This window comes from Colias eurytheme, chromosome 2, assembly GCF_061535395.1.
Source record: "Colias eurytheme isolate Ceu_HAF_F1 chromosome 2, ilColEury1 Martin Lab GWU primary, whole genome shotgun sequence".
NCBI classification, from domain to species: Eukaryota; Metazoa; Arthropoda; class Insecta; order Lepidoptera; family Pieridae; genus Colias; species Colias eurytheme.
Genome location: NC_142981.1, coordinates 7,148,434 through 7,173,869, shown reverse-complemented (window position 1 = coordinate 7,173,869; position 25,436 = coordinate 7,148,434). Strand labels below are relative to the sequence as shown.

The following is a 25,436-nucleotide window of genomic DNA, read 5'->3' as shown; positions in this document are numbered from 1 at the left end:
CATCAGGTGATCTCAATAATTCCAATCCCCTGATAGCAAAAGGGGAATAAATAAGTGAAAAGGACTTATGGGACGATTCATAATTTTAGTGTAGGTAGATACATATTATAAGTAGTTACCTACACTTGAGAAATAAATTTCTTTAAATTGGGAACCTAGAACATTTTATGCATTTCATCTCATTTCGACTTCTGTTTGTTATCCCAAATAAAAAAAATAATAATTATAAAATTTACCAATTTTTTGAAAAAAGATAGTCATCCTCAATTCGATCGATATAATAAGTATCTTTTGGCGTGATGGCTACACCTTATTGGGTAGACCCAAATTGGGTCACGTATAGCTTCTTTCTTATTTAAATTTAAATAAATAAAACACTTAAAGAAAAGTTGCGCGTGTGTAATAATTGGTATTATACGTATTATTTAGCATGTACGTAGCCGTGGTAGGCACTCCGCGGCATAAGGATTAAGGGGTAGGCTGTGGGGGTAGGGCACGCGTGCCATACTATTTACTTTAACGCCATCTATGGGTTTCCTGCATGAAATAAAAATGTACAATTACCTTAAATTTCTAATGAACACTGATCTTTACTCATAAGATGCTTTAGTTAAATCCAATACAAAAAATTTTATAATATTATTTTCATCCCAAAAAATTATATTATTTTATATACGCTGTCTGAGTGGACCTTTATCAGTGTCAACTGTCAAAATTAGGCCTCGATGACGTTTCACGTTGCTATGTATTATATTTTGTAGTGTTCAAAAATAAATTAATAATTTGCGACATATTAATTAAATATTTATATTTGTTATGGAACGTGGTTGAAAAATAAAACAGTATTTAATTTTACTTCATTTCAATTCAGAAAAATTTACGCTCATGAATGAGAAAGAACAAGAAAACATGAAGGAACTTTATTCAATTTTCCGACAAGAATATATTATTATGGCTGAATAGTAAGATAATATTCTCTTTAAAAGCATGCAGTATGATTTAGGGGCGAATATAAGCAATCCATAACAGTGTAGCACTTTCTGGAGAAGAGACCTTGTATCCTATGTCTGAGAGCAATGAGAGTGAATGTTTGCCAACTATGTCATGTAAATAAACAAAAAGTATCTTTGGGCTACTAAGCCATACTGCATGATTCTAAGGTTATATGAGTCCTGTAAATTCAATTATCACATGTTTATATTGCTTATTAATACTTTCAGTCGAATGCTACAAACGGAAAACTTAGAAGGGATTTATGTAATACCATCATATGAAAATTCATTTGGTAAGATTTTTGAACTAAATATAGTAATCAAATTTCTTATCAAAAAACTTTGGAAAAATCTGCTATAGAATACTAATCTATAAATTACATAACATAAAAATACCTGGCCACATCAATATTTGAAACTACAAAATGAGTGTGTGTACACGCATTAATTACAATAATTCAGTGCCAATCAAAGATTTTTTTCAAACTTACGATTGAAGTAAATAGACACCTTGAAATTATTTTTGTTTCAGAATGGTTTGGAGTTATTTTCGTAAGAACAGGCATATACAATGGTGGAGTATTCCGATTTACCTTAATATTACCTGAGAAATTTCCAGATGATAAAGTTCCTGTAAGTGTTATTTATTTATAATAATTATATCAATGATATATCATAATATGATATAATTAAATTTAAAAATATTTTGACTTATTCATTAAGAGTTTACATGATTATAAAATCCTAAAACTATTAAATTTTTTTCCAGACACTAGCATTCACTTCACAATTGTACCATCCAGCAGTTGATGCAAATACTGGTGAACTTAACCTCAATGAAGTTTTCCCGCACTGGGATAAGAAACAAAATCATATTTGGCAAATACTAAAATATTTACACTATATATTCTCAAACATGAACATAAAATCACCAGCAAATAATGATGCCTCTATGATGTTAGTAAATAATCATAATAATATTTTTTTGTGTTAAATGGGTTTAACAGACATATTTTAATTACCCTCATTTTCAGGTTTAAAACAAATAAAAAGATGTTTATAGAAAAGGCCAAGGAGTGTGTTTCATTAAGTGCTGAACATTTATATGATGATCCTCCTACAGAAGACAAGCATTACATAACGTTTAAACCATATGACCCCAAAATACATGACGCTGCAAGAAATAAAATGCTGAAACCGAGAGAAATTGATGAGACTTCACATGGGATTTCTTGGGTTCAAACTGGAACATATCAGTCTTTTTCTAAAGAAGAAACTTCATGATTCACTTAAAAAAATATATGCAAATTAATCAATAGCCATATTAAAACCCTGTGATAACAAAGTATAAACAAAATGCTGATAAAAGCACAATAATAATATATTTAAAAAATTTCATTTTAAAACATTTATTTCAATATATTATTTTCTTATTTTAAAGTTTGACTAAGTTATACATTCATTAACTAATATTATATACATAGTATCTAAGATATTATAACATTATAAAAATAAAAAGTATTATTTTAACAAGTAGCCTTGCAAGAATGATACACAATGATATCTAAAAAAACAATACACAAGTGATAACCCATTTTTTAAATTAATCAGATAAAAGGCACAATTATTTTTTTACACCTTGATCACAATTTACTTTGGCATTGTATTTACACTTGTTTCTATGTAATTCTGTTATAATGTAAGTATATAAATTAAAAACTATATTAATCAGGCACTGTTCTTATTTTCAATTTGTACTGTTTCACCTTATCTTTAAACCAAAATTGATCTAATTCATAGGTATTATCACCCCATTTGAAGTGTGTTGGTGGACATGAATCTCCTTTTGCAAATGTAAAGTTTTTACTTAATTCAATTGCTAGTTTTGACCGTATTAAACCAACTCCACCATATTTTTCATCAGCTGGATGATAGACCCTTCCAGTCTCTGGGAGCATATAGATTTTCTCAGGCATAAATTTAAACATCATGGATTCACCCACATATGCATAAGTCAAGAATTCCATTTTGGGAGACTCCTTAGATACAATATGTGTAAAAACAATTGGAACATCATCACATCTAATGTAATTTCTTTCTCTTCCACACAGTGATATGTAAGGAAATTCATCCTCATATTTACCCGTATTGTTTAAACGAAGCCTTTTGAAGAAGAATTCTAAAAATTTCTTTTCTTTAAAACAAGAAGTAAAATTCTTCATTTTTGAATCATCTAAAAATAACTAAAAAAAAGGAGACAATCATTTTAATGGTTCCAAATTCATTGATATTCAACTGAATTAGAAATACTTACCATACCTTGATGGTCTATGTAGTAAAAATATTCTCTAATTTTTGGCTCGGGTTCTTGCCCTTGAACATATTTTAATGACCTTATTTGAGACAGTAAATATTTTAAGTTACTTGTTCGTAACTTATTAACGTTCAGCGTTCTACCAATCATATTTCTATAGAACATTATAAAAAAATATTTAATAATCGCGAGAAGTAAACGTTGGAGGGTTGGAGTGTATACTGTGTGTATACAATATGGAAATTCTCTATATACAAAGTGAGTACAAAGTACTCTGATGGTAATCACAGATGGAAATGCCAAATGGAATAAATATTACAGTGATTGACAATTGAAACTGACAATTAATGACAAACACTTTTTTTTGTTAGGCAATGAGACAGTGCTAATCTGTGGTGTAAAGGTCCGACAGCACTAGGGATAACCATGGGGTAACTACGCGACGCGACACAGCGAAGTTTGAGGCACGTCACGGTCACGGAGCAAGTAGAGGCACGTTTGAGGTGTAGCAATTTGTGCAATACACGCGCTTTAAACTACCTACTTTAGCAAATACAGTCAAAGTTCCTTATTCGCGCTTCCTTCATTCGCGGGTGGAAAAAATGCGACCTAATTTCTATATTCGCGGTCCAAAATTCTTTATTCGCGGATCGAATCGGTACATCGGTACATACATATATGTATTTACCTAAATAAAAATCAATTGTTATCCTTAGAAAACGCCTGAACTACAACTACGAATTTATAATGTTGACTAAAAAACGAGTAAAAAGTGTTAAGCCATTGCCTAAACCTGAAGATAATACCGAATTAAATGGTAATCAATAAATATGTATGGTCAAAAATTTCAATAAAACTGATTTCTTTATGTATTTGCTTCCTTATTTCGTCACCTAGGAACGTATCCCCTATAACCCCATACAAATTACCATTCCATATTCACGGTTTCTCTATTCGCGGCACATTTACGGTACCTATTGCCCGCGAATAAAGAACTTTTACCATGGAACTATATATACTACGTATGGAACCCACACTCCCTAAGAAAAAGTAAAGTCAAAAAATTTGACCTTGAATCTTATCGTTTCCCCTCCGTCTCTTTCTAGTTACGGTGAGTCATAATATATATAGTATGTCTATATTTCCGTGGGGTGAGTATAAATGTAAAAAATTCAGGATATTAAGGAAAAAAATAACGGATACATCAATTTTATTCGTATTAAAATTTTACTATAATACTAGATTTTGCCCGCGACTTCGTCCTCGTTGAAGTCATAAAACATAAAATCCCATTTATCCCGTGGGGATTTCGGAATAGCCTTTCTAAGTGCACCTTTAGGATACTCTAGATATACAGAGTGTGCCAAATTTCATGTCTTTAGGTCCAGTGATTTTAGGCTGTGCGTTGTCTGTCAGTCACTAAGTAACGGGAGAGTTTTATATTTATTGATTGATTGATGGTTGATGATTTACGGCGGAAATAAATTACGTAATTGCATTTATTATTCTAATATAGTTACTGTAGAATTTTTGCAAATAGATAAAAAATAGATGTTCAAGTATTTAACATTGGAAAATTGTAATGTTCCTTTCAGCGTTTTTTCATGTTTGCGTCTTCCGTCTTGCATCTTCAGAACACAGGACCGCTATAAATTATGACAACATTTTGCTGTATAATTTGGCGTTACGTCCAGTCATTTGAGGAATTAATGAAGTAAAATATCAATGTGTTTTTATAATATTTATTTATCATTACAATGCCAACTGCCTTTACAAATTTGCAAATTATAAGATAATAACAATAAAAAGTAACGAAATCGGTTCACTGAAAATATTTTTATCATTCCATACCCTTAAGTATTTAAATAGTTTTAAGAGTACTTGAAATATGAGATCGTGGTCTAGCGCTTCCCTATCATACAATAAAAAACAAAATATAATATATTCAGGGTGTAATCGTTAAGTGTGCACAGGTGATTATTCCGTAACTATTGCAGGTATCAAAAAACTTTAAACTGATATCGATATGATACTGATATGATACTTTACCTAATGAGTAAAATAACAATAATAACTTTTTTTAAATATAACAAGAAATATCTAAAAATGTAACTTTAAACCCTCCCATACATTTTATTTCCCGTAACGTATATATTACGTTCCCACTGCTGGGACATGGCCTCCTATGAGGTTACAGCCACATCCACCACACTGGCCAAGTGCGGGATTAAAATGAATGTTGCATATCTTCACTTTTTCAAAACAGGATATTTTTAATTCTAGTATATTTAGCCATGTATTACGTTCCGCTAGATTGGACGGAAACCTGTAAAGAGAAAAGAAGATTATTTGCAAAATATAAAAAAAAAAATGTCATTTAGATACAGATAACACAAAATTTGTGCTGTTGTCTTGTGCTTCTATTTCAGTAGGTACCATATATGTATGTACTTTGAGTTTTTGATTTTACAATATATCATTATATAAAAGTAGTAAACAACGTTTTTATACCATTAACTTTCACGCCAATTGAACTAACTCAAGTGGAGAAAGACTTCTCCTCATATAAAATACCATACCGAAATATATGTACACAATTTTATAAAGTATGGACACCCTAGTCTAATATTTATTACAATCATGAAACATTTAATAATAAGCAAATAACGATGTTAAATGGAAAAAACCTAATCAAAATTAACATTATAATCACAACTTCGATCTATTATTCCAGATTTAACAACAATTAAAGTAGAAATATTACTAAACTACAATTTTACATGAAGCGTAGTTTATGCATGGTTTTTTGTACTTACGAATGAAATATAATATCACATCCTGGATGCCATTCACTTTTGCAACCGCGCACAATATATTTACAACCATTTCTATTAATTTTGGCTCAGAATAATTCCAAAATACAAGGACAAACTCACGAAATGAACATAAACATCCGCCATTTTGCAGTAAACATTATTTGACACCTAGAATTGGGGCTGCCGCGCAACGATTTTCATAACATAATTCAAAATATGGGAAAAAAATTATGAGCGTGTTCGATAAGCAGTCCATTTTAAAAGTTGTAAACCTTTGTTATTTCAATGGAAAAGCAAACCTGCATGAATCTCGTTTAAATTTCATTTTTTTAGCGGATTTTATTAATGATTTATGTCATATAGACTATTATTACTGACAGTCGATTTTTTAATGCACGTCAATAGGGGAAAAATTTACAATCACGCTGGCTACCCTATGGGGTAAACAGGGGTTACTTGCGGTCATTCTATCAGTTTTTTATTTATTCTTAGGAGTTTGGGTTCCAGTATGACTATAGTTCCATGACTTTTACTGTACTATTTTGGTTCTGAATGACAGTACTAATAGAGTTCTATATTATCTGTGACTAAACCAGAAACCACACCGAAACCGTATTCCTACTGCTTGACAATGACAACAAAGAAACATTTCAGTTTCAAACTAGGTACCTACATATTTGTCAAAATACTATTCATTATTTTTGCCATTGGAAGATTGTAATATAAAAATTTCTAGTTATAACTTATAAACAAGACACATTAGATTATTGTAATTGACCAAACAAGTAATTTATTGGGAGAAATGATTGAGTGAATACGGAATGAAAGTTGATTTCAGCAAGATTTAAAGTGATATCCAAATAAGGTTACTATCACGTACAAGGAATGCTATATGAAAAATGGATACATTAAGACGATCATGGAAACTTCGTAAGTTTTATTCTATACATAATTATGTTAAAAATATTTTATTAGCAATAGTTAACTCCTATTTATGATTTATGTCTTATTATATTTCTAGAGGAATTTGTCGCCCACAAAGCAAATGTCAACTGCTTGGCCATGGGTCACAAATCCAATCAGGTGTTGGCTACTGGAGGTGATGACAAAAAAGTTAATTTATGGGCTATAGGAAGACAAGGCTGTTTGATGGTTTGTAATAAGTGTTTATACTTTAGATTGAAGTGTTCCAAAAGCTGTTTGTTGTCTGAATTCATTCAAATAGCTATGTAATAATGTTCATTTAAGAATTGTACTATGTCATGTATATGATATGTAAACAATTAAATTACACTAACAATTTAGATAGTTCTCCTTATTTCTATTTATTTTTCCAGAGTTTAAGTGGGCACACCACTCCTGTAGAATGTGTTTGTTTTGGACATTCAGAGGATTTGGTGTGTGCTGGTTCACAAACAGGTGCTTTAAAGATTTGGGATTTAGAAGCTGCAAAATTGTTAAGAACATTTACAGGACATAAAGGAGCTATTAAGTGTATGGATTTTCATCCATATGGAGATTACTTAACTACAGGATCTTGTGATAGTAATATTAAATTATGGGATACTAGAAAAAGAGGATGTATTGTCACTTACTCAAGTCACCGACTGGCAGTAAATAGTCTTCAATTTAGTCCTGATGGACAGTGGATAGCATCAGCTTGTGAAGATGGTGAGATCACTTTGAAAATAAAATACCATGAAAGTTAAAATATTATTAAATAATTAAACTACCTATTTTATAAAAATTCTATTGAGTGAATTAGTTTTTTAATTTTTGTTTTAGGTCTGGTTAAAGTTTGGGATGTAAGAATAGGCAAAGTATTACAAGAATTTATGGAACACACATCAGCTGTAACATGTGTAAAGTTCCACCCACACGAGTTTCTTCTTGGTAGTTGTGGTACTGACAGGACAGTTAATTTTTGGGATATGGAAAAATTTCAATTGGTGTCTAAATTTGAAAGAGACAACACCTCTATAAGGTTTGTAAAATTATGATAATGTTTGACATGCATAGAAATGTTTATTATTAAAATTACAAGAAAAAAAAAATACATATTTTATATGTATTTTTCTAGGCATATGGCATTTAGTGATGACGGTGCTACACTGTTGGGCTGTGGCAATGATGGTTTGCATGTCATTGGTTGGGAACCAGCAAGGGTTTTAGACACAGTTGCTGGTCATTGGGGACAAATACATGACATGACTGTGGCTCAAACACAACTGGTAAGCTTTCCTACAATATTTTAATTTTCAAACAAAACTGTTTGCTTTAACTTCACTTAATAAATTATATAAAAAAAAAATTGCTATAATACCAAATTTCATATAATTAATTGTCAGATGAAATTTAATTGTACATGAGACTTAAAACTGACATTACAATAATCGTGAAAATTGTGTTGTGATCGAGAGCCTAATCAATTATTGTATGTAAATTATAGGTTTAATGCATCTACTCTTATAAAAGAAAAATATTATTAATAATAATGTCTTAAATTATTATCAATTCCTTACAGATTGCAGGCTCATTTCATTCCACATATGTGGTGTTGTCAGTAGTTGATCTCAATAAAGTGCATCCATTTGGTGGACCTCCACCAGCAGCACCAACAGTAGTCAGAGATCTATCTCCATTCCAAAAGGGTCACACCGTTCGAAAGAGCTTTTCCAAAGAGAAACCTGCTAAAGAAGGTAACCACAATGCTTAGGACCTATCCTAATGCTAGGATTTTATTGACATTAAAAATAAATTCAAATTCTATCAAAATTGTGATGTGAAATAACAATAAGGTTTCTTATTCTATACTTAAATAAAGCATCTCATTTTAAATGTGAATAAAGTATGATAATTGATATGAAATAAAAATAACTAACTTATTTGCAGTTCTTCATAGACCAACACTCCTTGATGAGAAAACAGCAGAAGAGTCGACTTCAGGGACTGAAGCTGACGAGGACTCAGGTGCCATTATATCAAATATTAATGACTACACTGAAATATTTCGCCCCTCTAGAGCATGTGAGTAGTTTTATATGAATCAGAATCGGTGTCCCCTAAACAATTGATATTTATTTATACATATTTGTAGAAATTGTGAGAATAAAAGTAATTGACTAAATTTTTTCAGTGACTCGTACCCCACCACCTGCTACAAGCTTATCATCGGAAGACTTTTCTGTCTCAAGTAAGTAATGATGATGATTAATAGGTATTATTTTAATCAAGTTAGTATAAACTATTATATACTAGCCAAATAATTGTCTTTTATTCTCCTGTTTTATCTTAAAATCATTGATAAATATGTCGAATTATTTTCTCATTAGTCATGACAAACTAAATTATCATTATGCAGCCCTGCTCTTAGAAAAAGCTATTTTTTATTTACTAATGCAATGTAATAAATGACGAGTATGTAGTCCGCACATTTGGACTGCGTATTCTTAAAAATTTATTTCGACATGAAAACAGGCACGTCTAAACTTTCTACTAATGAAGTAGGTTTACGATCGAGATGTTTACGTGATAACATAATGCAGTGGCAGCGCTCGAGATGAGACGGGAGATCGGTCCGTCTCTCTCTCATTATACCTGCGATCGCGCTCGTGAGGTTTTGGTGTGACACAAGTTTCTGAACATGTCACCCGACTAAAACGATTTTAAAAACGTTATCACGTTAAAAACTATGTAACTTCTATTTTTGGTGGTAGAATACTCACTAAAATGATGAATATACCCATTTACAGCACACGATTGCAAGCTCGAAGGCTCAGTCAGTACATCTCTCCGTGACCTGATGCTGGACGAACCCCCTCGACCACCACCACAACCCTCGCCCCCGCAGAGACAAAGACCGGAACACTGCTCACGTATACCCACCCCTAAGGAACACTATGTAGTAATAGAAAAGAGAACTGAATTCCCGCGTGAGTATAGTGACTAGTGAAGTGTATATTGTGTAAAGTAACTATGTGTAAATATTAATTATGGTCTTTGTATTTATGTGATTGTTGAAAATTACTTCATGGAATAGCAAAGTCGCTTCCCGCTATCTGTCGCCACGGATTTTGAAGCAGGGTATTTAAATAGATTTACTGATCAAGGTTTATACATACATAACAATAAAATTAACACAATAAAACACAATAAAGTTAACAGAGTAGCGACCACACATCATTGTGTGGCCTAAACAGGGGCTCTAAACAGCGACCTTTAACCCATTGAGCCCCAAGTTGCCCAATCAGTCCACGACACAATAGATTTTCTATTGTGTCTGTGGTTCCGGGGCCTGAGTTATTAATGGCTATTCATAATTATTAAATTAAATCGACTTTATTTATATGAATATCATCTGCTTTAACTAACGCTATCATTTGGTTGGCAGGTATAATAGACAGCAATAAGGACGAAAGCTTACTAACTAGTGTTCAAACAACAACTATAAATGACTTTACTGTAAACACTGTACCAACACCCAGTTTAAACAGGCATAACTCATATAAAGAATCAAAATCATCTACCGACATATGTAAGTCAGCATTTGCTTGCTTTTGCCAATTGAAATATAAAATGTAAAAAATTAAACTTGACTGCAATTTATTTTAGCTGGAACTAATCTGCGACAGAGTAACAGTGAAATATCACTAGGACCAACTTCGTTAGGTCCTAGATCCTTGTCATTTACGAGAGCATCTACTCAAAATTCCAGGTGAATATAAGCAGCCTATTATTATTTTAAAACCTTAAAAATGTATGTACATATTAATAAGTATTTTTTTTCTATTATTCAAGAACCAGAGTTGATGCAGTAGCACGAGAGCGGGTGACAATTAATAGAAGTGTGGAGACTGCAGTGGAAAGGGATCCTGAACCAGAGTTTGTGCCACTCTCCATTGATAAACCTGTTGGGTTGGATCTTGATGACTTTGTACCTGTAAGAACAAAAAAAATTACTTATAGCATTAGTCTTGTGTCATACAAAGCAAAATAGGAGAAATTTTGCAGCAGCTAAAACAAACACTTAATCACACTGCATAGAACACAATAATATGTATTATAATGTACTTATGAAAATGTTTTTTAAAATTGTCAAATATAGACATAGTAAAATAATCCATACTTAATATTATAAATGTGAAAGCAACTCTGTCTGTCTGTTACTCAATCACGCCTTAACTACTGAACCAATTTGCATGAAATTTGGTATAGAGATATTTTGATAGTCGAGAAAGGACATAGGATAGGTTTTATCTCGGAAATCCTACGGGAACGGGTTTTTCTTTGAAAACGCGGGCGAAGCCGCGGGCGGAATGCTAGTAATCTATATATATAAAACTCAAAGGTGACTGATATAGTGATCTATCAACGCACAGCCCAAACCACTGGACGTATCGGGCTGAAATTTGGCATGCAGGTAGATGTTAGGACTTAGGCATCCGCTAAGAAAGGATTTCCCGAAATTCTTGCGGGAACGGGGAAAAACGGGGATGCACGTACAAAGTCGTGGGCCGAAGCTAGTTCCTTATAAGAAAGTCGTTAATATTTGAATATGATGTTGTATAGCGCGGTGTGACGGCGGGCGTGCGTCGCGGCGGGCGCGGCGCGGGCGCAGAGCCGAGCGAGCAGGAGGTGCTCGGCGTCATGATGCGCGGACACGACTCCATGATGGCGGTACTCGCGGCTCGCCAGAGGGCGCTACAGGTGCATATCTACTAATGAGAAATCATTTCAGCAGCAATACTATTATTATACCGATCTTTATCGAATAATAGCTTGATCTATATAGAAATAGTCTGTTTCATTACTTTTCATAAATTGCCATGGTTATACTAGAGTCGCCTCATTTGGTTCAAGGTGTAAATACATTTCTTAAATACTACTTTAATAAAAAGTTTAAAATACATTCAAAACTCTAGTATGATTGATATGTATTTTTTTTAGTGATATAGTTATTATCAATAAAATAAATCTTAATTTTTTAAAGTTTTAATTTCAGATATTCCACTCCGTTCGAGTAAATAAAAGTTTGAAATCGGCATTAGAATCTGTCATCGCATTAGAAGACGCATCTGTGATACTTGATATTCTGAATGTAATGGCGCATCGACCGTGAGTATTCATTTTATAGAATACCAAATATTTTCCGTCGGATAACACGAATAATAAAATTGTATTTGTTTTTTCTTTACAGGTCATTATGGAATTTAGATATTTGCTTACTAATGTTGCCTAAGATCTTTGAATTGTTGCAAAGTAAATATGAATCGTAAGTATCAAATATGTATTAGAACTTTCGAAATAATTGTGATTAAAATTTTAAACTTACATGAGTGTTATTTTCTCTAGGTATATGCAATGTGGATGCAACGCTTTGCGGTTGATAGTACGAAACTTTTCATCGGTAGTTCGCGCTAACGTCAGTGCACCAGTTCGCACACTTGGCGTTGATATCCCACGAGAGGAACGCTATGCTAAATGTGCTCAAATCCACCAACTTTTACTCGATATTCGAGCATTCTTGCTTAAAAGACAAACATTACAAGGTCGACTAGGTGCTGCCTTCCGTGATCTGCATACATTGATGCAACAGGGCCTAGATTGATAGTGATACGTATAGAAATAGAAACACGCTCTGAAAAGTCTATGCACACGCCATTTTAGTCAGGCCTTAATTTTAATTTCTATGGAAACTTGAATGTTAATGAGGAAGCAGGATTATTTAGATTCATTTTATTATTTCCGAGTACAATTTATGATTGAAGTGATAAAACACTTTATTAATATTTTTAAATTACTTTCCTTGCAATAAGATGAAAATGGGATATAACACATTCATTATTTCATCAGATGTGGTGTACATAGACTTTCAAGATTTGTGAGAAAAATATTTATTATATAAATGAGTGAAAAAATCTTTAAAATATTCAACTTGAGGCCTTATTAGAGAAATTAAAAAGCATTTAAAACATAGGATCTCATCACTTTAATTTGTTTACACAATTGAAATGGACATTTTAAATTTATAGGTATGATTGTTAATCTTTTGCAGTTGTCATTAATTTTCAGGAATTTCTTACCATAATGAATTATTAATATATGCTTCTATTCATAAAACAATGTAAATATGAGTTCATTGAATGGAGTAGAAAGGATTAGTTCATATTACCAACAACTAATGAAACAAGTATTTAAAATGTATTTTTTATTAAACACAAGTCTTATAGATATGTTTTTATAATAACTCTTAGCTTAAAAGTATTAAAATTAAATAGTATCATACAATAGAAGCTTATTACTAAATACCAAGTAACTAACATAACAAATTTTCACATCATAACATTTTTAATGTAGCTCAGTTTTTTAAAGTGAAACTTTTATTACATCGTCTCAAACTTTTTGGTCTGTGTAGCGCATGTCGCGTGTATCCGTCACGCGACATGCGCTACACAAAGCAGTGTTCGGAACCGTTCGAACAGTTTCACTTTTACCGTGGTTTCATAAAACCACACAACATTTTTTTTGGAAAGTATGTTATTCTTAAAACTAATGTTTAAGCAATTTCCATTGCAAGTTTTAACTATATGTCATAGGAAATCAAATTGATAGTACAGTAAAAATAGTCACAGAGCTGTAGTAGTAATAAATCATTAATGTGCCTTTACTCTGCTCAGGAAGACAAACTACCATATGAATCTGAATAGTATGACTTGCACAAACCCACCTATTTTACTAGCACTGTGAACATTGTGTATTCACCTATCGGTCTACAATGATGTGTAAGTAAGTTTGTTGTACTTGCTTCCTGAACAGTGTACAAGACTAGATGCTCAACTATAATACTAGATCTAACAGTAAAATTACATATTAATAACTAACTCAATTATACAGCTGGATAAAGCATGATCAGTACTTAATTTACAAATTTTTCTAAGGAAAATTACATAAATATTGTAATCTTGGATATAACCGATTATTTAAAGTTTCTTTAACAATTAAATTCACTTTTAAAAGTTTATAAGTTGTCTATCATGCATGAGATTTTTTCCTTTAAAATTTACATGTTTTTAGTTTATAAATTATTTTAAAATAGACTGATATACTTTGTATATAACATTACAATGTAATAAAATAATTATAATTTATGAGACATTTTATTTCTTTATCCATCATATTGTTAGATAAATTAAAACACCTCATATTCAACATGATAATTCATAAATGTATTCAGCTATATACCAATAGGTAGAAAATTTCAAATTTCTATTTTCCGTTTACCTTTTCTTCTTTATGATACTGTATTTACTGGGACTTGAATTCCTTTTTCTGTTAAATTTATTCATTTTGTTAGCCAAAAGTTCATCAGATACATCTTTTTTCATATCCTCCTCATCATTGATATCAGGCTTTTTCTCAAGCTCCATGAGTCTTTCTATTTCTGGATTCATACCTTTAAAGGATAACCTTCCTTCTAAAAGATCCTCGCAAAAAATAAAACTTGATTCAGCAATATAATTCCCAGAGGCATGCTTCATTTCATTTGTAATTACATTCGCGTATAAACTCTCGTGATCTTCAACGTTTTCCAACTCTTTTTGTAATCTCTCCTTAGTCTTTTTCATAAATTTCATGTCTAATACAGATTTTGGTAAAGTTGGTCTTTTAATTGGTGCCATTTTATTAAAAATTCTTATATTATGTGACCGGCCCGATTTAAGTTTTCCAAATTTATAAGAAATACTTATAATGTAGACGATTCGACACTTTATTTTAGATAGAAACGTGAATTCTGTAAAATAAACGTGCTATTATATCCAAACAGTCCTAAATTCTGTTTTGACTTTTGACAATTGAAATTTTATAGTGACAATGACATATATAGCTATAAGCGTTAAATGTCAAAATAGATTATTAATTATAAAAAATGATATTCACTCCACGATTTCTTGCTAAGATAATATAGGTAAAGATAAGATTATCATGTTTAAATAAGCATCCTTAAGCATCCCTAATACTGTACACGATTATTCAGATAATTAATTGAAATATCTAATTACTCGTCGTTCACTTCGCTTCCGAAATTTTAAAATTAGTGTTCGAACAAAACATTAAGTTTTATTCTCTAATTATTAATATAATATTTTCCACAATACAAAAACCACACAGCAAACGCTGCAGCTGATGGAGAAAACAATGAATTATTAATATATTGTCGACTGTTGATTTGGCTTATAGGTCTCGTAATCAAGCCATTAAATCTTAAAAAAAAAAAAAATTACTGTTGATTGTTGATAGTTTACAGTTGACAGTTGACACTTGACAGTACATAAAAACACATGGTCCATGCTTGAAAAGTGTTTGAAAATTGAAAATGTTGAATGGATATTTTGTTAATTTATATTATTGTATTATAATAGAACATATAGTGCTTTAAAGTTTTGAAGAAATAGTCCATAAATCTTTCAAAATGCAAGTATCAGAAATTGATAATGTTAAGATTTATAATCTCAGTGCGGGAAAATCATTACCCGATGTAAGTTAAATATTTTTTTATTAACTTTTTAAGTATTCTTATCAATACAGTTAAGAAATTGTAAATTAAGTTGAATTTTCAAATCATTATTTTGTCTCAAAAATCTTGTTTGTTTATAGTGGTTAACAGAAAGAAAGAAACGAGCAATTTTAAAAAAGAATGTAGATCTCCGACGAAGAATTGAACTTATCCAAGAGTTTGATATGCCAGGTGTGAGTACCAGCATACGAGCTTCAAAAGATGGACAGTATATTATGGCTACTGGCATTTATAAGCCAAGGGTTAAATGTTTTGATGTCAACAATTTATCAATGAAGTTTGAAAGATGTTTAGATTCAGAAGTTGTTACTTTTGAAATACTTAGTGAAGATTATACAAAGGTAAACATCTTAAATCTTTCTTAATACATTATGTACCTATTACAATAAAAATCTATGTATGCTTTGGTGTAAGTACTAAACCAAAATAGTCCTAGACTATATCAAATAGTACTTAGACTTAATTCATGAAATATAACAATTTATTCATCAATTATGTAAAATTAATGAAATATATATATATTTATAACTAGCTGCTCCCCGCGGTTTCACCCCCGTGGCTCCACTCCTGTTGGTCGTAGCGTGATTATATACAGCCTATAGCCTTCCTCGATAAATGGGCTATCTAACACCGAAAGAATTTTTCAAATAGGACCAGTAGTTCCTGAGATTAGTGTGTTTAAACAAACAAACTCTTCAGCTTTATAATATTAGTATAGATATTGAGTATTCTTCAAGTGAATGGAATAAACTAAGTGAAATTATTATAATATGAATGCTATGGATATATTTTCAGATAGTGTTTCTTCAATGTGACCGCTATGTGGAGTTTCATGTGGGACATGGAAGGCATTACAGATTGAGAGTGCCTCATTTTGGTAGAGATATGACCTATCATCGCCCCTCTTGTGATCTTGTTGTTGTTGGAGCTTCAAGTGTAAGTATAATATTATTAATATTTATTGGAAGTTTGAATTATTTCGATTTTAGAGATCTAGTTCAATAATGGCATAACAATTAATTTGTAATTTTGCTTGTAAGTTACCTATAACTAGGGAAAGTTTCAATTCTTCTTAATGTTGTCACTATCCTATAATACTTTATAGCTTTATATTTTAGCTACTGCTAAAATTACATCCTATCTAACATTCAGATTTTTAAACATTATTTTAAAGATGGTTTTTGTTTTCAGGAAGTGTACAGATTAAATTTAGAATTAGGACAATTTTTGGCTCCATATGTCACCAAGGCAAATGAAATTAATTGCTGCAGTGTAAATGAGGAACATGGCTTATTAGTATTTGGTTCAGAAAGTGGTCATGTTGAAGCATGGGACCCTCGCACTAAATCTAAACAAGGAGTGTTAGATTGTGCTTTACACTGCTCAGATGCTCATTACAGGTATTTTGGAAACATTTTGTAATATATAGAAGAGCTTTTCTTGAGATTTGATAAAGAAAATTAACCAATTTAAAATACAAATTGTCAATAGTTTACTATACTTTATATGACATATTTTTTACAGAAACTCTACCATGCCATCTATAACAGCTCTAAAATTTAATGGTGCATTGCAAATGGGTGTAGGAACTTCATCAGGGCATGTTTTGCTTTATGATATAAGATCCAGCAAACCATTATTAGTGAAAGACCATATGAATGAAATTCCTATTAAAAAAATTGAATTCCACAAACAAATGAATTATGTTTACTCAATGGATTCTAATGTTGTTAAAATATGGGATAAGAATACAGTAAGTAATTTTATTATGAAATTGCGTTATTTGGACAGTAGTGCATTTACCTCAAAGTTTTCCTTTATGAGCAAAGTGGGTGATTTTTTTAAACCTTAATATTGTGATTAATAATTGTTTTTCTTTTTAGGGCAAACAGTATACCAATATAGAGTCATCTGTTGATTTCAATGATCTCTGTGTAATACCAAATACAGGACTTTGCATGATGGCAGTTGAGGATCAGAAAATGCAAGTTTACTATGTACCCTCATTAGGTGAGTGTTGAATAAATTTTTATAATTAGTTATTTTAAATTGTGCATTGCCAGTAGTTAAGGATGAATAAAAAATATTAAATATGTTTAATTTATTTGTGAAATGGACAGAGCTTTGTGAAAATGACAATAATAACAAGACAATAGTTAGACAATAGACTGATTCATTTACTAACCTACATCTTTGCTTACAGGTCCTGCGCCAAAATGGTGTGCTTTCTTAGATAATTTGACAGAGGAAATGGAAAGCTCTGCATCACAAACTGTATATGATGACTATAAGTTTGTCACTAAACAGGAGCTTGAAACTTTGGGCTTAGATCATCTCTTAGGAACAAATCTTTTAAGAGCATATATGCATGGGTATGGTTACATACTAACTTTTCATTTAGAAGACCTTCCACCATTTTTATACAAAATATGATTTAATAATTCATTTATATTTTTTAGATATTTCGTTGACGTGCGATTGTATAAACGAGCGAAATCGATTGCCGATCCATTTGCATTTGAAGAGTATAAGAAACGCAAAATCAGGGAAAAGATTGAACAAGAAAGACCTTCTAGACTTAAAGTGGACGATAATTTGCCGAAAGTCAACAGAGAGCTTGCATCTCGTTTATTGGAGAATGGAGATAAACCTAAAAAGAAACAGACTGGCAATCTATTGAAAGATGACAGATTTAAGGTTAGTTTGTTGAATAATTTTAAGAATAGTTAAACTTAAGTTAGGTACATTTTGCAATTATATTTCTGTATGCTTTTATTTAACTGTATCAACTTAGGTGAAACATAAATGACTACATAATATCTTATTAAAAACAGGTGTTGTTCAAAACTGAATAAGCGAATAAAGAGTCTTTACAACAATAATATGACAATATTTTTTTGTGTTTAGGCATTGTTTGAAAATCCTGACTTTGAAGTGGACAAGGGTGCTGAAGAATATCGATTATTGAACCCAGTACTATCTCGATTGGATAAAAGTAAAGATAAACCCAAGCCTGAAGCTGAAGTGGAACAAATGGAGGTTTGAATAATATTTTAGTTATGTTTATATTTGAAACAGATCTCAGGGAAATAAGGTTACAACAATTATGTTTAGTTCTCTCTCACACTGTTATATAGAAAAAAAAATATCTTGGGCAGAATTAAAACAAGATTCTTATTAAGTCACAGTTATAAACATTCAAATGGATATATTTCCTATATTTTAGGATGATGCTGAAGAAAAGGATTCAGACGCAGAGTTTTATGACACGAGTGGCGAAAGTTCGGACGATGACAGAACGTGGGTGAAGGAAGTTAAGAAACAACATAAAATTATAAGGAATAAAAAACAACGCGACGATGACGAAGAAGACGACGACACTAGAAAAGAGAAAGTCTACGAGTTTAGTAATGCACCCAAAACAGTAAATATTAAGAGTGTAATGCAAGTTAGTAAAAAGAGCTTAGGAGAACGATTAAACAAAGAAGGGTCCACTGTTGTATCAGGGACTGGTGGTAATAGAGAAATGAAGTTCGTTATGAGAGGCAAGAAACATATTTCAGATAATCAAAAGAAAATGAAGAAACACTATGAAGAGAGAAAACAATTGGTTAGAAGAACTGGATTTTTAAAGAAAAAGAATCGATCATAGTAGAAATAAATGTAAATATATTTTTGAATATGGTCTTTTTTTGAGATTTTCCTAATACCTTCTTATATATTTTACTTAGACATATAACCATTACGCTTTTAATGCTAGAATTACATAAGGATGATTTGCCGTCTTAATATTAAAGAAATATTGAAGAAAAATAAACACGCTATAATAAGATGAACTCATAAAATTATTCTATAGTTGCCAATCCTTGTATAAAAATTTTTGACTAACGGGAATTTGATTATCGGGTATAAATATAAGGAGATTTTTTACATTATAAAATCTAGATTTATCTATACGAATCGAAGCCGCAATGTCTTCTCCAACTCATACTATAAACAAGGACATGTACGCATAATTTGAAATAGGTGACATTTATTAATATACCTACGAGATGAGCAAAACAAGAAATATTAAAAAGAAAGCTAAATAAATGCTTCACGCTATCAACCAATTACGCATAGGGCATCAGAGTTCAACATTCGTAGCGAACCTTCGGTTCTTAAAAGAATTTATGTCAATTAGTGTACATCTGGGAATGTTATGTGTAATGTGTATATAAATTTTTGACTAGGTACATATTACTTTGTGTTTGATCAATAAAAACTTAAACTTAAACTTTCCACCCGCAGCTCCGTCCGCGCAGCTGCGTAGTTTCGGGTAAAAATCTATCCTCAAACCACATTACTACACATTTTGTACTAAATTTCTCCCAAATAAATTCAGCGGTTTAGGCGTTAAAAAGATTAGAAGAGATAGACAGACGGATAGAATGTTAGTTTCGAATTTATTTTATTAAGCAAAAATATTGAAATACACCGTAATTAAACCACGATATTAAAATCACACTTTCTTATAATTCAGTAGAATAATGGATTCATTATTCCTCATCCATCCTGTATGATATATTTTAACGACATATGAATAATAAAGAAAGCACGAAATAAGCGTACGAGAATAAATCAATGATTCTGTTTATATTTAAATATTCTATTAATGTTGATAATTTCTGATAAGTTGCATTTTATAATGAGAGTATCATATATACCTAAAAAGTTGCATTAAAATGTAGTTCATTGGCACTCACCATCAACAAGCAATTTGTAAACACGTATTTATTCTTAATAAGTCATAATAATAATTTTATTATGAGGGTAAGCGGTTGCAATAATTCGTTCGTGCTAATGATACCGGATAGAAGTTTTTGAAGATTCACAATTTGAATATAATATGCAAAACGAAAATGGTTCCTACAGTAGCAGTAAGTACACGACTAAAATTGCAGTTCAACATGTTTTAATTGTTGCTTTAATTAATAATAGAAATAATAACATTAATAGTGTCGTTAAGAAGTTATTGTATGAATAATGTTTTTCAAAGTAATTAATGTATAGATATGGGCAATAAAATGGATAATGTGAATTACTTAATCGGTCGTATAGCTAGCGATCTACTGGACAGCCATGTACTGGGCAACGAGAAATTGGATGTGCCAGCTATGGAACGATCCATGAGATCAAGCGTAGATGGAAACAGTGTCGATGTGAGTGTAAACGTTTTGTTCTGTTGTTCGTGAAGGACATTATTGTGACCCAAAATCCTAGCAACTAACTATTATCAGAAAAAGTTTTGCGTGTATCGACTAGGTGTGCTTCAATAATCGGAAATTTATATTTACTTGTTTTCCAGTTAAAGAAATATCACAAATTCAAAACATGGTGATACTGTTTTTTAAACATTTTTTCTATGTTAATAAATAAATAATATCCTTTATTTTTTTCTAATAACAATTTTTTTAATAATTCCAGATTGGGGAAATCACGGAATCACCCGAAACAGAATATATGAGTACTTCAGCAATTTTACACTATTGTAAATCCAAAGTGAGTAGAACATAATACATATATTACCAATATTTATTTAGATACGTTAATTGATAAAATAAAAAAGACGGATAAATTGAAATAAATAAATTGAAAATTTTAGTACTTAAGTAATAACCTATAGTTAAATTTTGGGATTTGAGTTGTATTTTAATTTTAAAACTATGGTTATGATTTACCCACTTGTGATTGAAATTAAACAGAATTTTTTTTAAAAGAATAAAATTTTGCATGTTGAACCAAAATAAATCAGAAACTATGCGCAAATGATGTCAACATAAATTATACCTACGTCTGAAAAAATTCCTTATAACACTTAAGGATTTTATGTTATAATAACAATAAAGAACATTGTTTACAAACATTTATTTTATTCTAGATATTACTGCCATATTTAAAACTGTTATCTGTAATGGGTCTACGTCCTGGTGCAGATGCGTCAAATTCTTCCTGCTATACAAATTGCTTGTCTCATTTTCACTCTGCACAAGTAGCAGTATTTATGTGTCTGGGATATATTCTACAATATATGGCATGTTTCAGGTAAGACATAATGCCTTAACATTATAGCACAAATCTGAAGAAGTTCTAATAAGACAGAAGTTCCTTTTAAGACGAGCCTGCGTCAGAGTTTAAACTAGGTCGTGGGAACAGTTCAGAACTTAAAGGTTAATATTAATCGTAGCATATTTAATTTATGTTACTAGCCAGTTAGTCTATTTAAAAGGCTGTAAGAACTGGGGATTGTATGTTAGAAAGACGTCTCGTTTCGAAATTCCAACTAAGATCTGAAATACAATGGCTTGTACTATCGAGTAGAATGTTTATAATATGATATTATCTATATCCATATTAATAACAAATAATGAACAAAAGAGAAAAGAAATCGCCAGAAATATCTAATAGAAGCGATAGCTATACAAGCTAGGGAGAACATTGCAAGCATTGCTACATGTTTTGTCAAACTGTATCCAAATTCATAATTGAGTTCGGTATGATTATAACCTATTATGTATTTTCTTTTATTGCAGAAGAGATCGCGGCTTCTGTTATAAACTTGTGCCCCTAACACTTACTTCGATAGAATACGATGCATACAAACAAGTTTGTTACGGGAATGTCACATTTACATACATTGGACCTAGTTTATTGCATTTTCTGGGATTTATTTATGCTCTTTATCTATTTAGGATATCAGACAATGAACAATTACAAAATCTGATGGAAAGAGTAAGTTCTTCATTCTTTAAAAATATTAAAAAAATACAATAATAAAGATTTTCAAGTTGAAGGTATAACTTTAAACATCCTAATAAAATATCAGGAATATTTTTAGGTCTTCCTTCTATCTTCCTATGCCCCACAAGGTACACCGACTACGAAACCAAAGCGTCTATTACGTATGCTCTGGTTTTTTATTATTTTGAGTGTGCTTTGGATGTGTATGTCACTATGTTCTGTAAATTTAATGTTGGCCAGAGGAACTATTATGTTTCGGTGGATGGAGGATTGGTACGTGTATACATTTGTAATTTATTTTTCTTGTATTCTTAACGCTGCAGCTGTATACTGATCCCATCCCATTTCTTTTATTTCAGTTCCAATGACGTTCTACTCGTACTAAAAATTCTATTGATCATATGTACATTAATCCACGACATGGTTCAAGCGACAGTCATTACAAGTTATTGTTTACAAGCACAGCTATTACAAGCTCATTTGATGTTTCTGAAAGAACGTCTTCTGAATAGAACAATATCACCATTAAATTGGATGAGGGTATGTTTCAATTTCTACATTCACTGAATACATGACATATATTGACATAGGCTTTTATTATCTGAAACATTATTTTTTTAGGAAATATCCGAATTTAGAAAACTTCTTAAGTACTTGAACGATGATTTAGCGCCCGCTGTATGTTTGTTTACAATAGTAAATGCATCGTGGGCAGTGTCCGGTATAATGTGGCTCCTGGATTTAGATAAAGTGGATACAGGAACAGAACCCATTGCTGGAATCAGCATACTAAATCAATTATTATGGGTTTCTGCTGTCGTCGTACCGTTCATACAGGTAACCATTTGAACATAACTTAGTGAAATTACTACTGTCCTGTCCTTACCAAATATACATGTTAGTTCTGTTGAATCTGTTGCTAATCTGTTGCGAATCTGTTTTCGAGCTAACAACACCAAGTTCCCATTTCAACTGAGTTGTATATTTCTAACGATATTTGAGACATACTGGGATTTTAAGTTTTTATTACATCGTCTCAAACTTTTTGGTCTGTGTAGCGCATGTCGCGTGTATCGATACCTACTCGGCAGCCGACCGTCACGCGACATGCGCTACACAAAGCAGTGTTCGGAACCGTCCGAACAGTTTCACTTTTACCGTGGTTTCATAAAACCACACAACATTTTTTTTTTTCAACTTACGTTTGTGCATCTTTTCAGGCGGCGAGACTGTCAGCGGAATGTCGTCGCACGCAATCAATTGGACACGAGTTATGCGTCCGCCCGTTCTTACACCAAGATACGTCACAGGAAGATATCAGTACAGTACTTGCGTATTCCACTTCTCTAAAACTAAGAGCTAAACTTTTTTGTTTCCCAGTCGCTGGCCGATATATCTGCTTATTATTGACCCTGACCTTAATAATTTTATTCGCATTAGGAATGTGTCATTATTTACAATAATTGTTTTTGGATCGAAAATTTTAATTTAGTTAAAATTAAAGATGAAATTTATTGAAATTATTATTATAAAATAAATAGCATGAATTTGTTTAAAATCGTTTTATTTCACAGCACATCAATTCTAGGAATAACACTAACAATATGTAATATAAAATTTTCTATAAACATCCACTACAATAAATATTTACGAAACCAGCAAACAACATTTATTTACTTAACTTAAAATATAAAAATTGATCATCAAATAATCGCACAGTACACACAATATAATTAATAATAATTATTTGCGTAAGAAAACTGATATACAATATGAAAGGTTACAACAATTAACACGTATTAACTATACATAACGACAATGATTCGTAATCTTCTAATTCTCTTCTCTCTCTTCTATAATATAAATAAAAAATGCATTACTATTAAAACTATAAAAAGTAATGGTTCAATCTCAAAATATTTTAATATAGGATTTTCTACGATATACTATAAGTTTTACGTTTTAAACATTTACTTATACTAAAATATCGACCATTACCAACTTGTGACACATGGATTTTTATTTTCAAATTATAACTTTAATTAAGTCTGATAAATAATTATAACCAACAAGAATAAACCTACGTTAATAAGTTTTATACAATAATTTTCGTTTCCGAACTAGTTTTAGTCCATTTACTGTTTCTAATAAGAAACTATAGTACATCCGATGCATACATAATAAAGTCTTTAAGATGTATAGGTAAACCAGAATCTGATGGCAATTAGGGAAATCAAAATTTTGAGTGTGCAACCCTAGGGAAAATGGACTGAACGATCTTGATACTGCTTATTTTTTAGTTTGTTCTCAATATCATTAGTCACATTACATAAGTGGACAATACTGTACTTAATAATGAGATATCCACTTAATATTATGTGGGTACTGGGTACATACTTACATGTATAATATACATATTACTTTTATACAGGTAATACATATTATTATTTACACATACCTATATTTGTATGTTCATTATCATTATGCCATGTGAAAATATCGATAGAAAACTAGACTGCTTATAATTTTTTATAAAATAAAATAAAAATAAAACAAAACTATATTTATTTTCGTAAGTATTAACAGATACACACATTATAAAATTGACTTGGACAGCTTGGACTTGACGAATAGCCGTATTGGAAACTCCTGTAATAAGTTTTCATAAAATTATATTCCAATCAACAAACAATATTATAGTTACCTACATATAATATTTTTTAATTGAAAGTATCAAAGCGGGTAAGTCCAATTTAACAATAAAATCTTCTAAATTGAAAATTGTGATGTGTTTGACCCTTCTTCATCAAATATTTTTCTATACACATTATAAACAACACCTCTTGCTTGTGATCACAGCGGCTTTTTCGACATTTTCGAAGATTTTTTAGACAAAATCCTAAAAATTATTTATCAACTGCAAAAAAGACAAATAATTTGACAACCAATTTGATAGTTGT

At 31.2% G+C, this 25,436-nt stretch overlaps 6 protein-coding genes across 7 annotated transcripts; 4 read left to right on the top strand and 2 right to left on the bottom strand.

Annotated features, from left to right (window-relative positions):
- The first annotated feature begins 707 nt into the window (after positions 1–707).
- On the top strand, positions 708–2,723 carry peo (ubiquitin E2 variant domain-containing protein pendolino). The gene is made up of 5 exons (XM_090113948.1): positions 708–962; positions 1,221–1,285; positions 1,525–1,625; positions 1,762–1,949; positions 2,027–2,723. The coding sequence occupies exons 1-5, from the start codon at positions 886–888 to the stop codon at positions 2,274–2,276; spliced, it is 681 nt and encodes a 226-aa protein (XP_089970074.1). The 5' UTR covers positions 708–885; the 3' UTR covers positions 2,277–2,723.
- Positions 2,717–3,586, bottom strand: LOC149910445 (UPF0598 protein CG30010). The gene is made up of 2 exons (XM_090113938.1): positions 3,307–3,586; positions 2,717–3,235 (listed from the first exon to the last, which is right to left on the bottom strand). The coding sequence occupies exons 1-2, from the start codon at positions 3,469–3,471 to the stop codon at positions 2,717–2,719; spliced, it is 684 nt and encodes a 227-aa protein (XP_089970064.1). The 5' UTR covers positions 3,472–3,586.
- Positions 3,587–6,732: 3,146 nt separating this feature from the next.
- On the top strand, positions 6,733–14,047 carry kat80 (katanin p80). The gene is made up of 16 exons (XM_090113928.1): positions 6,733–7,052; positions 7,144–7,274; positions 7,460–7,793; positions 7,908–8,106; positions 8,203–8,353; positions 8,647–8,821; positions 9,015–9,149; positions 9,259–9,315; positions 9,875–10,054; positions 10,513–10,656; positions 10,734–10,836; positions 10,920–11,061; positions 11,691–11,828; positions 12,124–12,236; positions 12,319–12,393; positions 12,474–14,047. The coding sequence occupies exons 1-16, from the start codon at positions 7,022–7,024 to the stop codon at positions 12,727–12,729; spliced, it is 2,364 nt and encodes a 787-aa protein (XP_089970054.1). The 5' UTR covers positions 6,733–7,021; the 3' UTR covers positions 12,730–14,047.
- A 6-nt stretch (positions 14,048–14,053) lies between these two features.
- Positions 14,054–14,977, bottom strand: Mpp6 (M-phase phosphoprotein 6). Its single transcript, XM_090113919.1, has one exon. The coding sequence runs from the start codon at positions 14,798–14,800 to the stop codon at positions 14,399–14,401; it is 402 nt and encodes a 133-aa protein (XP_089970045.1). The 5' UTR covers positions 14,801–14,977; the 3' UTR covers positions 14,054–14,398.
- A 453-nt stretch (positions 14,978–15,430) lies between these two features.
- l(2)34Fd (nucleolar protein 10 lethal (2) 34Fd) lies at positions 15,431–19,361 on the top strand. The gene is made up of 10 exons (XM_090113907.1): positions 15,431–15,657; positions 15,777–16,037; positions 16,492–16,632; positions 16,888–17,096; positions 17,221–17,449; positions 17,580–17,706; positions 17,900–18,068; positions 18,156–18,393; positions 18,604–18,735; positions 18,923–19,361. Exons 1-10 carry the CDS (start codon positions 15,592–15,594, stop codon positions 19,346–19,348), a joined length of 1,998 nt encoding a protein of 665 aa, XP_089970033.1. The 5' UTR covers positions 15,431–15,591; the 3' UTR covers positions 19,349–19,361.
- A 1,067-nt stretch (positions 19,362–20,428) lies between these two features.
- GrlHz (Gustatory receptor-like Holozoa) lies at positions 20,429–24,023 on the top strand. Of its 2 annotated transcripts, none has more exons than XM_090113895.1 (9): positions 20,429–20,615; positions 20,797–20,897; positions 21,163–21,237; positions 21,617–21,780; positions 22,269–22,467; positions 22,574–22,749; positions 22,836–23,016; positions 23,098–23,313; positions 23,697–24,023. In XM_090113895.1, the coding sequence occupies exons 1-9, from the start codon at positions 20,585–20,587 to the stop codon at positions 23,937–23,939; spliced, it is 1,386 nt and encodes a 461-aa protein (XP_089970021.1). In that variant the 5' UTR covers positions 20,429–20,584; the 3' UTR covers positions 23,940–24,023. The 2 variants fall into 2 exon arrangements, with proteins under 2 accessions (XP_089970021.1, XP_089970015.1); XM_090113889.1 differs by having other exon boundaries at positions 20,749–20,897.
- Positions 24,024–25,436: the final 1,413 nt, after the last annotated feature.